The 13,472-nt window shown below is 44.1% G+C and overlaps 1 protein-coding gene across 3 annotated transcripts in view; it reads right to left on the bottom strand.

Moving 5' to 3' along the window:
- FRMD4A (FERM domain containing 4A) overlaps positions 1 to 10,249 on the bottom strand; it is a 362,726-nt gene extending 352,477 nt beyond the window's left edge. The window contains exons 1-2 of one of the 3 annotated variants that reach the window (XM_048302660.1): positions 10,190 to 10,249; positions 9,586 to 9,720 (exon numbers count right to left, since the gene is read on the bottom strand). In XM_048302660.1, coding sequence (XP_048158617.1) covers positions 9,586 to 9,630 — 45 coding nt within the window. In that variant the 5' untranslated portion in view covers positions 9,631 to 9,720; positions 10,190 to 10,249. Of the gene's footprint in view, positions 1 to 9,585; positions 9,721 to 9,818; positions 9,901 to 9,995; positions 10,094 to 10,189 lie in introns of those variants that run through there. The other 2 variants (XM_048302658.1, XM_048302659.1) reach the window with 2 other exon arrangements.
- Positions 10,250 to 13,472: the final 3,223 nt, after the last annotated feature.

The raw sequence follows: 13,472 nt of genomic DNA, 5'->3' as shown, positions 1-13,472 counted from the left end.
ACAGATACATTTTCTTGGAAGAAATGCAGAAAGTTAATGTTGAAACCTGTATTTGGAAGGGGTAATCCCTAAATAGAGACAAACCAAACAGGAACATTCAAAACAGGATCCATGTCCAAGAAACCAGGCACCTCTGGACTTTGCAGTTAAGGTTTAATTCCTACTGGTGAATCAGAGCTCTCACAGAAACTTCACATGGATGATTCTTTATTTAGATCTTCAAATTTAAGTGGGACATCCAAAAATCAGAAACTCCTTAAACTGACCTAAGCCCTGCCTGACCAAAGAAGTCTAGTAGCACAGTTTTGATGGGAGAATAGCTGAAAACATTCCCACAATACAAAAACATTTGTGTTGGAACCAATACAAGCAGCATGGTTAGTTTATTATTTCTTGCAAGACAGTGAATGATAATAGATCCAGAGGGAGAGTTGAAGAGGGGCATTCCATCAGCAGGGGACTCAGAACAAGTAACCCTTTGCTTACATAAGGATGGTGACAAAAGAAGTTTCTGTATTGATCAAGAGGGCAAAACAGTCTCTTTATATAGATTATTTAACTCCTGACTCCAAACTAAAATTTTGAAGTGGGGAAGAAAAAAGCCAAACACCGCTAGGAACATCAGCATATTACAAAATTTCCCCATCCTTTTTCTTGTGCCATCACTGTGTCTTGTTCAGTCTGTAATTTTGTCTATTTAGAGCCGAAGTGCTTCCTCACAAAGTCATTAGAGCCAGCAGTCTCATAATACTGATTCAAGGACTTTGGTCTCTGCAAAATACTCACCCTATTTTAAACACATGATTAGAGAAAACAGCATTCAACATAAAACTGTTTTTAAGGTAGTAAATAAGTGCTATTATTACTAATCTCTTGTTAAAGTACTAAAAATGTTTCTCTTTTTTTTTTTTTTTTTTGTTCCATTAGCACTTTGTCTTGGACAAAAAAAAAAATAGGAATTGTCCACTACACCAGGGGAGGAAATAAATTAGTCCTCACGACTGCTGTTTTTTAATTTTAGTTTTCAGTAGCAATATCATTCTGCTGCTCTGGAGACTTTGATCTACAGAACAGTTTGAGGGACAGCACAAACACAAATCTCCCTATGGCTCCTTCTTGATTTGGGAGTTGGAAGCCCCTCCAGAGATGACAGGATAACCAAAAGAAAGGCTGTTTTACATGAGAAGGCTGATTTTGGTCCACCACCAAAACCTTGGAAACCCAATCCAAAGCAGAGACATCAGGGCACAAACACCACTGTTTCCACATGGTGCAACAACTGCCCCATTTACCCCACAGCCAACCACCCAGAGTCTGTGCCTTGCTGCTAAAGAAGCCAACATGAGGGATCTGTTGGGTTTTCACCGGGGCTTTGTCCATCCCCCTGGGATTGACAGCACAAACCTGTGTCAATCCTTTGGGAAGGCCAATATTTCAGGCCACATAAAGCTAAATGAACAACCTCTCAGCAACCTCTCACCCCCTGAAAGTGAATGTAAATGCAGAATAATTGGGAAGAGCCTTTGCACCCAGTTATCTGAAATGAGACTAGAACAGGGAAAATGGGTTCTTGAAAAGATCATGCCAACTCTTTTCTATTACAGTAGCTTATGTAGCAGCAGTAATAATGACCTTCACTAGACATTTCCTTGAGTACTAATGACCTGGGGTTAATGGCCCGAGGCGTAGTTTTATGCAGTCAACTCTTGCAGCCAGCAATTAATTACCAGGAAATACAATGTGCTCTGACCACTACGGCTCAATTAGCCTCATATTATTAAAAAATGAAAAACTTGTCAATCTTATTTACTGTAAAGGTGTCCTGGATTTTATTTTAGCATATTAGACTAAAAAACCCCTTGAACCTATATTAAGCCAAACATATGTTCTACAACACTCCTCCATTAAGTTTGCGCAAATTACGGGGAGCTAAAGCCGAGTGTCTTGCAATACGAGGATTATCACAGCCTGCCCACAGACAGAAAAATATTGTGGAGCAAGGCTCTGTGTGAATTCTGCCTCTGTGCTAGAAGAGTCTCCCCCAAAATAATTTTCATCTCTCTGGTGGTTGTAAATGGATTGAGAGAAGGGAGAACAGTGAGGGACGCATTGCAGAGAACATCCCTTCAGTGGCAAGAGGTGGGCAGCGTGTGTTGGAGTAAGGAAAGGAAGAAGAAGGGCCATCTGGCTTTTGGCAAATTTTGGGGTGCCCCAATATCCCTGCAACAGATTTACAAAGATATTGGGGTAGATTATTTTTGCATCCAGGTTTGTGCTCTCCCAATTCATGTTCATACACTACATTTTATTGTTTTGGCAAGGCTTTTATAACATGCCCTGAAAACCAAGCACTGTGGGCTCAAGTGTCATTGTTCCTGGTCAGTTGTTTGTATTTCAGCACTATCACTAGGTTTTGGGGACCTGAAGAGCTAAGGCCAGGCACTGGAGCTAGCATCAGGAGATGCTGTGATTGATTTGGGAATTACCAGCTTCAATCCCATGAAGGATGCAAAAAGCTGATCAGATTGTGCCTGTAGATCCACCCCTCTAAATAGGTTTCTGGCATTCACTGTGGCTTTTGTTTCCATGAAATACAGACACTCTGTGGGTGTCTTCGTGCCTGGGAGGCTTCTCAAGGAACAACTGGTACCACAGTGCCTTCCAGCAAGTCTTGGTCTCAGGCGTTGCTGTTGGACAAGTGCATGCTAACAGGGTTCTGAGCAGGACTCCCTAATATGATAAGGCCCTTCCAAAAAGCAAGCAGGAACTTTAATCACATGCTTTGAGAGCTGTAGTTTCAGGCCAGAATCCATTTAAATAAGAAAATTCATATCTCTTGTAATAAATGTTGAGTTCAGCTTAGTTTGATGCTCAGTGCCATTAAAACCTCTTTGTGAAATGGCTGATTTCAGGGCACTTCTGCACGTTTCTGTGCTTGCTGAAAGTTAAAAGCAGAAAGAATTAAGACATGTGGGGGCAAAATGTATGTGTCTGTCAGGAGAAGCAGAGGGAGGTGTTTATCCAAGGTTTGCCAGTGATGCCAAAGGCAGAAACACACATTCCCTGACAGCCTTTGTGGTGGCTTTGGAGAGCTGGGAACAGCATGCTGGCTGTTGAGAGCACAAACCTCCATCCACTCTCCCTGACTGACCCCCCCCATCCAGCTTTTGGTGGGGGATCAGCCACTAACTGTGGTGGCTTTTGTTTTCAGCAAGACACATGACACAAAGCAGCCATTGCTGGTGCTGGCAGGACTGGCCACTTGAGCACAGCAGCTTTAGGTGCCACATCACAAAAATCTCCATTTTCATGGGATGTACTGAGGAAGGATCCACATGGGACTTTTGTACATCTCCGAGCCCTGATGTGCTAACCACGTCAGCTTGTCAGCAGGCTGGATCACTGCCATGCTGAGAAATTATGAGTACAGTAATTACAGAAGTATGACATTCGTAACCAGAAGGCAAAGAACAGGAAAAATTGCAATTGTCCAATGTTACAAGTCCTTCCCATATACTAATAGCTATTTATAACCTCACATCTTTATTAGGGCAATTATAGCTTTTTTTAACGTTTTATTTTAGTTTAGGGATATCAGTCAAATTTCCCAATGCATTCTCTTTTTAAAAAGCCAAAGCAATATGATTCTTTTGTATACTGTCAAAAGAAGTAGACATATTTAGAGGTCTTTTCAATTTGTTAGTATGTTACTTTTCATTTAATTGTAGAAATGCTCCTATTAATCATAATGATCATTTACTCAAGTGCCCACTAATTCTCTTCTACAAATAGCAATGCTCTATAGAATTGGAAAAAAATAAAATCAATGGCCACATCTCTGATGAGATAATTTTATCAGTTATTCAGAACGAGCAGCTAGAATACAAAGCAAAAGCCATATACATAATAAAAAAAGAGATAATCCAGTAATCCCTCTTTCTCCTTTTATAAGGCATAGTAACAAATGTGAGAATTCAGATGTGCAAACATTATGGTCTACTTCTTCAACAGGATGCTCAGGCAGAGGGACAAGGAAAAGAAAATTGATGGCTTGCACTAGAGCAGAATTGAAGGATAACAATTTTATAGTCGTGCAGCTCAGATGGGTAAAAGGTGACATCCACCACAGGGAAGCCAAGAGTAATGCCGGGGAGTGTTTAATCTCATTTGGCTGAATTAAATCACTGTGTTTGAAGTCTTACTACAAGTTTACAAAGGCAAATAGTAAAGTTCAGAAGTAATTCAGTGCTACAGGGGAAATTATCAACAAGAAATGGCTAAATTCCCAGTCCACGGTAGCATGCAGCCACACAGCACCAAGCAGGAATTTGCTGCTCTCATTCTCTCCTCTAAAAGAGCAACCAGCACAGCTCAGCTATTGCTGCTCGTGAAGCCCATTAGCAAATTACTGCCTGGCTGGAGCAAGGACAGAGCCAGGGAGGAAGGGAGATTCCTGCCAGCACAGACCCTCCCCAGCGACCTCCGGGTGCCGTGATACGTTATCATCTCCTGCCCAGACCTTCTGGGAAGGCTGCGGGTGGAGCCCACACACCTGCGCGGTGGAAATATCTGTGAAAGTAGGGTGGAGAGGGCTGCATAATCACCTCCCCTTGCTGTGCAAGTGTCCCCACAGACCTCATTTTGGGCATGAAGCTGAAGAGGGCCAGATGTCAGCGGCACAGCAGGATCCCGGGGGAAGGCGTTATTCATTCCCAAGCAATGCTGCTCACATCCAGAGTGGCGAGTATTGGTCACGCACTGCTGACACGTTATCCCGCCTCAGCATCAGCTGAGAGCTGCATTAACCTCCTCACCACGCCACAGAATGCAATGAGTGGGTTTTGTTTCCATGGAAAGAGCGTGTCAAGCATTGACCTTCCAGGGCAGCGTGGCCTGTAGATAAGGTTGTGGCAAGGAGGTTTGAATGTCTAGGGCTTTTGCACACTGTCAATGCAGAAATAATTTAAGCCTGAGATGAGAGAGGCAGAAAATGACCTCATCCTTCCACTGTAACCTTGCTGCTCCCAAAGGTTTTAATATGATCCTCCAAGCTGAGCCGTGCTGCTGCAATCTGTCTAGAGGTTTGAGGGGGACAGAACACAGCTTTCTGGGGGGAGGGGGCAGTCCTAGGTCTAAATGGGGCTTGGAAGCTCTATATCATTTTAGCTACCAAATTTGTCTTCACAGGGGTGGACTTCAGACATAAAACGTAGCAGTTAAGCATACAAAATAATTTATGGAATATCTGGAATGCTGTCAGGTCCAACAGCTCAGAAGCCAACCAAGCAGGGCATGGCCCTCATAGGGTTTAGTAAGGATGCAGTTAAATCTTGGAATGTGTTTTAAGAGCAATTCTGTAGAGTTCAGTGCTACACTTCAAAAAAATTATCAGATCAAGGAGGTTCACACTGTTTTGAGGACTCCAGTGTCATTTCGCTTGAGGGATGGAAGGATGATTCAGGACAACCCTCTCAAAAAGGAGGAATCACATCAGAAATCTGGAATTTTCAGTGGACAGTGGCAGTCAGATGCCAATTAATTCTGATGCAGTTTAGAAACTGAGCAGTTTTCACATCTTTCTGTTGCAGGAGTCTGTCTCCCAATAGAACAAGGAAACACCAAGGTCAGAAGCCTCAATACTGCGCTGGCCACCCAATTTCTCACTCTTCAGCCTGGGCATTGTGAACACCACAGACTGAGTTAATGCTCCAAATTCCCTGCTGGCCTTTTTCTCCCTGAACTACAGAAATAACCAAGTCCCATGTAATGAAGGAATCTCACATACACCCTATTCCAACCTCAGTTTGGATGCAACTCATCCAAGACCCAAAATAATGAATTTCACCATGTGAAAGCATCACATGAAGACCCCTGAAATTAATGATGCTCCTCCAAACACAAGCAGTTACCATTAATTTACAAGTGTATTTATTTTCTAATGTTATACTGTTATTTCTTCAAGGAAAGTATTTGTATATACAGATCAGAAAGAGTAAAGCTGGATTATAACCAGGGAAAAATTTCATTTTGATGAAGAGGGCGAGAGCAGCTAGCTGGAGATAGAAGCTGAAGCTTTACTGCAAAGAGAGAACTGTGCTTCTCTTCCCTAGCATTTTAAGATCATTTTAGATTAATTCGTAAACACTGAGCTGTATACCTTGCTCATTGGAACCTCTGTTGTCATTTAACACAGATTAATTAGTGTTAGTGTTATGACCTAGAGTAGTTTGAAGGTCAAGTCCTTAAGATGTATTTTCATGAGATGCAGTAATGCTGTCTCAGGAGACACCAGGTATCATAACTTATTGTGCTGTTAAACTATGTGCAATCAACATGTCTGCAGCTTTAAAATTTTACAATATACTAATAAGATAGACATAAAAACCTATTGGTATCACTCCCATCAGTATTAATGATCTTAACACAGCAGGTGTTATCAGTCCTAACAAAATATTTGCTATTTCATGCTTAGAGGCTCCCCTCTCTTGAGTCACAGAAGCTGAGGAAGCTCTGTTTTAATGCTTTGATAATGCTACAGGCAGAGCCACTTTGGGCACAGTTCAGCCCAATTTCCTTCATACTGAACCAGGCAACATCCCTCATCTTCTGTGATTTCTGGAGCAAGGTAGAGGCAGGAGTCCTGCAGACCAGGCACAATCCAGAGTCATTTGCAGTACGAGATATTTACCAGAATGGATAAGTTGCAGTTATATTTGCAGATTGCAGTCTTTGTATGAAAACAATACATTTATTCTAGGAAAATATATGTTTAAGACTGAAAATCTCCTTCACTGAGCCTTGTTCCCTGGTCTGGGAGGAAAATAAAAAAAGAAGAAGAAGAAATAATCACTACAAACAGAGGGAAAGGCACACTTGAGTATTAAACTGGCTAGAAACCATCATAAAAACAAAAAGCAATTAAATTTAGATTAATTAATTATATAGTCAATATTTCTGTCACTAAAGAGAAGTGGGATCTGTCCAAGTAAGACTGCAGGTGTAATGAGATAATGGCTGCACAAGAAATGTGCAACTCCCCACTGACCTGCTGCCTGGGAGCTGCTCTGGGCCACACCAACACCATGTCCTGGGTAGCATTTACTGGACACAGGTAAGTCACCATGAGCTGTCATCACGGCTGGCACCCTGAAGTGCCACCTGGTCCCATGAGTGCCTCTCTGCTGGGGCACACATGTCCTACAGATGGTCCTTCTATAGGAAAGAAAGCCCACACTCCAGAGATGTCCATCTTCCTTCATCAACCAGAAAGGCTTTTGGGATGAGCAAACTCCTGATTTGGATCACTTAGTGCATCAAATTCCAGGAAAGGCAATGAATGGCTCTGTACCTCGGTTTCTTTACTTGCAGCACAAAGTGCTCTGAGGTACCCCATTGAGAAGGAATATTTTCAGACTATGATGCAGCACTGCCAAATGCTGCTGATTATGTCTCATGAAAAGTGGATGGTTGGATGCACATTCTGCATCCTATTGCAGAGGAAATGCAGTACTGAAATTCTCCTCCCTGCTAAAAGAAAACTCTCTCACTGGAGAATGCTCACTGAAGTATTAAAACCTACTTCTGTGGACTTCCCAAAGACATCTAATCTTTAAATCTCTGGAGGGTGGCAGTTTTAGAAGAGATGCCATCATAGCTGCTAATTGTGGGATGAATTATGCAAGAATTTATTATTGATTCAAGGGGAGCCTGCTAGAGCGTGCAATCAAAGCCAAGGCAGAGCAGAGGGGAAAGGATGAGGTTTCTATAGTTAACTAAGCTGATTCACAACCCAAGAAAAACCCAAGGCAAAAAAGCAGTTTGCAAAGTGGAGCATTTTCCACAGCAAATCACCTTTTCCACACCCATAACCAACCTCTAGTGCCAGACCATGCCAGAGCAGTGCATGAATCCACTCTCAGCCCAGAAATACATCTCACCCCTACCAGCCCCCAGCCATCCACAGGGTCAAAGGCAGGGACCACTTTGGCTGGGGACACCCAACTCAGCCTATCCACATGGGTCTGTGCCCAAGGTGAGGACACCCAAGGAGTTCTGGTTACAGGCCAGAGCTGCAGAAACACCCGACACACCTAAAAATAACAACCGAGGCAAGGCCGTGTAGCCACAGAAAGCCGCATTTTAGAAGAGAATTATTTGCTGACAGCTTGGCACTGCCCTGAAGTTTGACAAGGTCTATTCAAGGAGTACAGAAATTGGGGAAAGAGAGGTTCAACTAGAGAATTCAGAGGGTACTGAAACTAAAAGCATATAGAGCCCAAACAATGACACAGGGGTTACAGACACTCAACAATTTATTTTTGAAAGAGAAATTAGAAAGAGGTCGTTTAGGAAGCCAGGAAGGCCAGAGGTAAGCAAGAGGAAATAAAATGAGCTTGCACAGCAAGTCAGTCACTGACAAATATAAAACAAACCATGTGGAGGCTTAATAGCATGTTTAGCATTTTGAGTAATGGACATAAAATTTGCTTTTCTCAACTTGACCTTTGTTAACAACCTTAGGCACTGCAGGGCTCTTATCCTGCAGCACTCCCTTTACTAAACTCATCATGTCTCTGAGTGCTAGGGACCATTTCCTAATGCAATCAGAAGAGAGATCAGTAATAATGACAATAATTATATAAATATGTATATAATGCCTACATATCCATGCATTCTCACGCACATGTGCACACACACACATGCTACTTGTAACAACTCTCCAGTGGAAATGTTACAGTGACATTTAGGTAGAAAAACATCCAGCAGAGATCTAAAACACTAAAACCATCTCTGATGCTGCTGCACAGAGAATGGCAACAGAAGTACCAGAGGGGGAAAAAAAAAATAAAATCAGTAAAGCTAAGCGACTCTCTAATACCCCACCAAAAGGGTTTATTTTAATTGCAGCAGGACACTGGCATGTTTCTAGAGTCAGGCACGTGTTCTGCTAAATAATCTTCTTTAAAATATTATAAATATGCAGAACTTTCAGAAGTAGGTCAGTGGCTCAACATGTTGTAGCAAATAGCTCAGATAAATACCAGTCATTACCCTGTGGTCTGCAGTCAGTAGGAGATCTGACACACTCTGCAGCAAGCTGAATGGCCATTCACTGCATTAGAGGACCATTCCCCAAGTGATACCACAGCTGAGTCTGGTCACAGCTAAAAACATGCCTCTCAACCAGCAGAGAAATCAAGCTCTCCGTCTCATCTTTTAAGTTGTCTCACAATCAGCAAGGGCAAAAGCAGGAGAAAGCAGGAGGACGTGAGAATTCAGGACACAGATTTAATGAGCTAAATGAAATCTTCTGCTCAGGATAAACCCCGAATGCAAGTGCCAGCTCTGCTGGAAAGGTGACTTCAAAATCCTGCCTTGAGCATTGGTCCAGATGTGCTAAAACCCATCGTGGGAGGAATGTCTCTGCAAGCCCCAGATGAGCCCTTTGCAAAGTTCCCTGGGACCTGTAAAAGCCAAGCACTGGCTCACACAAAATCCTCCTGTGGATTTGGAGCCCTGAATCCATGCGGTGCAGCTCCCCTCGCCCACCCCCCCCTTCCCAAATGGATTTCAGCAAGCACTTACCATCAGCAGGCTCAGAGCAGATTCGGGAGCACGCTGCACAGCCATCTCCTCTCTTCCGACATACAAATCCTCCCCACGACTTGGTCAGCCCTCGGCCCTCCGTCACAGCAAATCATCCACAGAGACCACAGCTAACTGCAGGGAGAGAAACCCCAAATCAGGGTCGGAGAGCATTTGCAAGAGGAGGAGAGGATGGATGAGGGGGTGGGGAGGAGAGGAGGGAAGGAAATAACCTTCACAGCCAGGGAAAGAAGCTTAAGCTAGGCCAAATTTTACACTAGAGAGAAGAGGAAAATGAAACAGAGAGCCGGCTGGAGAAACAAGATATCAGGAACTGCAGGATATTTAAAGCTCAGGCGCACGCCACCACAGAAAGCAGCAGCAGCATAGGACATGTATCAAACACCTACATGACAGGTTAGGTCCAAGCCATCCTCCCCCTGCCCTAGCTCTCAGACTGTAATTAATTGCTCTTAATTGCCATGGTCCTTCCTCCACCTACATAAATCCTAGGTAGCACAGAAGTGCCGTGCCCCTGACTCTGCATTTTCCTCCCTGCCCTGGTGATGCTAGCGCAGAAACAACGTCAAATATCGCCACGTACCGCTTCCAACAGGGTCAAACCTCTTCTCGCAAAGCCCTGCTTCGCCTGCTCAGGAGAGCAGACGCCTGCATAACACAGGCATGAGCAATGAGAGCAGACAGAGCCAGGAAGCACCCGATGCTCACTTGAGAGCAACAATTACCTTTATCGTATTCGAGCGAGAGCTGGGTTACTCACTGACCCTTTTCACCTTACGCCCCCCAAAGAAAGTCTCTTCCTCCTCCTTCCCTCCAAATGGACTCAGCTCCCCATGGAGCTAACACACTTCCCAGAAACATGTAATTACACAGGCTGTTGTGTTAGCGCTCTGATCACGCTGCCTGTACCGCATGGAGACGGCAGCCAGGCAGCCCCCCCTTCCCTCCCTTCCCGAGGAGAGACGCGCTGCCATCCCCCGCCGAGCTCCCGCAGCTCGGGGGGCCGCAGACGGCCAATTGTGAAAATGTGCCCGCTTAAGACACAGAGACAAATTAGCCCTGAAAATAAGCACCTTGCTTAATGTTAGGTGTAAATGGAAGATGGCTCTTGAAAAGGCTTTAAAAATAAACAGAGCATCCTGGTAGGAAGGCCGGTCCTCTAATGCAGCTGTGCCCTGACAGACCTGTCAGACCCCTATTTTGTGGGGCTCAGAAGCCTCCTGGATTTCAGTGTGTCAACACTCATATCACCCCTCTGAAGAAGCAGAATTTTGGCTTCCTTTCCTAAGATGTTAGGCTCCATCTAATGACAATGTCTGTTCATATTCCAACTCCCACGTGCACATTCCCCTCCCTCCCCCCATGATTTTGGAGCCCAATTAAAAGTTTCAGACAAATTCAACCAGAGTTGAATTCTCTGACACATGTCATTCCTGCAACTTTTATAGAAATTGGCACCAGGATAGAAGAGAGAATTAAATTACTGTCTCCATGAAGGCAGCAGAAATCCTTCCTTGTGTTCTGGAAGTTACATCTGGCAGGTCAGCTCTGACATGTACAGCTCTGGAGTACTTGTTTGCCCAAACTCTCTTGATCACTTTTTACTATGTTTTACCAAAGGGAACACAGTGACATGTGGGATTGCAGACATTGCCCTGGGAAGGTCATCCAGGACATCTGTGGCATAGCCATACCTCCCCCTTCCTATGTGGCATGTGACAGATAGGGAAACTTGGGTTTGTTTCATTTAAATCCATAGGTCAGTGAAATCCACTCCCATCCTCACTGTATCACCAAGCCTGGGTGGTGATGGCAAGGGCTTTCCTCTCCCCACGTTTTCCACCAAGAGGTGTGGGAGGGGGAAGCCACTCCTACACAGAGGGGTCACCTCTCAAGGGGTAGCGCAAACTCACTCATGGACACACAGGAAGGCATTTTCTGGGGTTCTCCCTCCTTGGTTTTGGGTCACAGTCATCAACACTCAGGGAAAGTCTGTTGACCTACACCTGAAGGTGGCATTCACTGATTTCTTTCTGAGACCTGAGCTCTTTCCCTGCAGTGAACGTAGCTCCTGTGATCACACTTGCCAGCAGCCATGCTCATCTCCACTCCTTGTGTGTGAGTCATCTCCACTGAGAGACCCACAAAGGTACCCAAGCATCAGGGAGCTCTGGCCTTCAGCCAGTTGCTTCAACCTACCAAAGAGCTGAGACAGTTTCAAGGTGTTTTCTAACTGCAATGCCCATTGTGGCTGTCTGCAGTGGGTCACCCTTTCCTCACAACCATCAGAAACTATGAACTGTCACACAATGTGATCTGCTGCAGTCCCTTCCAAAAGATTTGTCTTTATCCCTGAAGACAAACAGGTTGTTGGCTGTTGCAAGGAGAGGAAAAACAGGCTACTTAAATGTCTCTTGAAAGGGGAAAATATGCATAATAAAAGATTAAGGTCTCAAGGCATCAGATGATAAAATATGTAACTAAATCTATTTCAACGGCACCATAACAAATATCCCAAGGATATTACATTTTCCCCTACACTAACCCAATCTGAAGTTCTGTAAGAAGGGGACTGCAGAAATTATGTGTTCAGTAGCTCTCGAGTTTGACAAGCAAGGTTTCTCCTTTGCCAAGAGGTTTTAAGGAAACCGCCTATTCCTGCATTTTTGGACTCAACTAAAATGAAGAACCTGGAAGTGTGGATGGTTCTTCCATCTCTAGCTCCTGAATTCACTCCACAGTTGGGCAAGGTAAAAATTCATCAAACACCAGGAGCTAGTTATGATTTGTAGTGTCCTTGAGAAATTCCTAGGTTTTTCCTGAGCTCTGCAAGTCTCAGAGTAATGATCATCTGTAGGGAGCCATCTGTGTACAAGTATATGATCTATGGCTTCAAGGTATATTTGCAAACTTACCTATAGCTTAGCCATTTTCTACTATTTAAGTGAATAAATTTTGTAGCACAAGAGGAAAAACATAGATCATTATTCACTGCAGGTTGTCAAGAGACAAGAAGAAAAAATTTTTGAAGGAACTTGTTGGATACAGTTAAAACTACAGACTTGTGGTTTTGTTTCAAGGCCTAAAACTATTACATTGAGGCCACATCTCAAGTGCTGTGCTCAGTTCTGGGTCCCTCAATTCAGGAAGGACATTGAGGTGCTGGAGGGGTCCAGAGAAGGGCAGTGGAGCTGTGGAAGGGGCTGGAGCACAAGTCCTGTGAGGAGCAGCTGAGGAAGCTGGGGGTGTTTAGCCTGGAGAAAAGGAAGCTCAGGGGTGACCTTATCACTCTCTAGAACTTCCTGACAGGAGAGTGTAGCCAGGTGGGGGTCAGGCTCTGCTCCCAGGAAACCAGCAACAGGACGAGAGGACATGGCCTCAAGCAGCAGCAGGGGAGGTTTATATTGAATACTAGGAAGAATTTCTTCACAGAAGGGGTGATTAGACATTGGAATGGGCTGCCCAGGCAGGTGGTGGGGTCACCATCCCTGCGGGTGTTTAAGAAAACCTGGACGTGGCACTCAGTGCCATGGTCTGGTTGACACGGTGGTGTTTGGTCATAGGTTGGATGCAATGATCTCAGAGGCCTTTTCCAACCTCATTGATTCTGTGTTTCTCTGCTCTGTGATTCTGAGACCTTAGCAAAAGAATTGATTAGTTGTGTTCTTTTTTCCCCCCTGCATTTTAAGATAAATAGCTGCTACAATTGGTCAACAAAGTAACTGCTTACAATCACTCGAAGAAAAAATATTACCGCAAACTCTGGATTAATTAAAATTGATACCAGTAAGAAGACACAAAGCACTTGCAGACTGGTTTATATATAGACAGATCCTCCAATTCCAGTGTTATCACTGGTAGAACTT

Source organism: Corvus hawaiiensis, chromosome 4 (genome assembly GCF_020740725.1).
Source record: "Corvus hawaiiensis isolate bCorHaw1 chromosome 4, bCorHaw1.pri.cur, whole genome shotgun sequence".
Taxonomy (NCBI): Eukaryota; Metazoa; Chordata; class Aves; order Passeriformes; family Corvidae; genus Corvus; species Corvus hawaiiensis.
The sequence above is the reverse complement of the archived record's forward strand: the minus strand, read 5'-3'. Positions and strand labels throughout refer to the sequence as shown.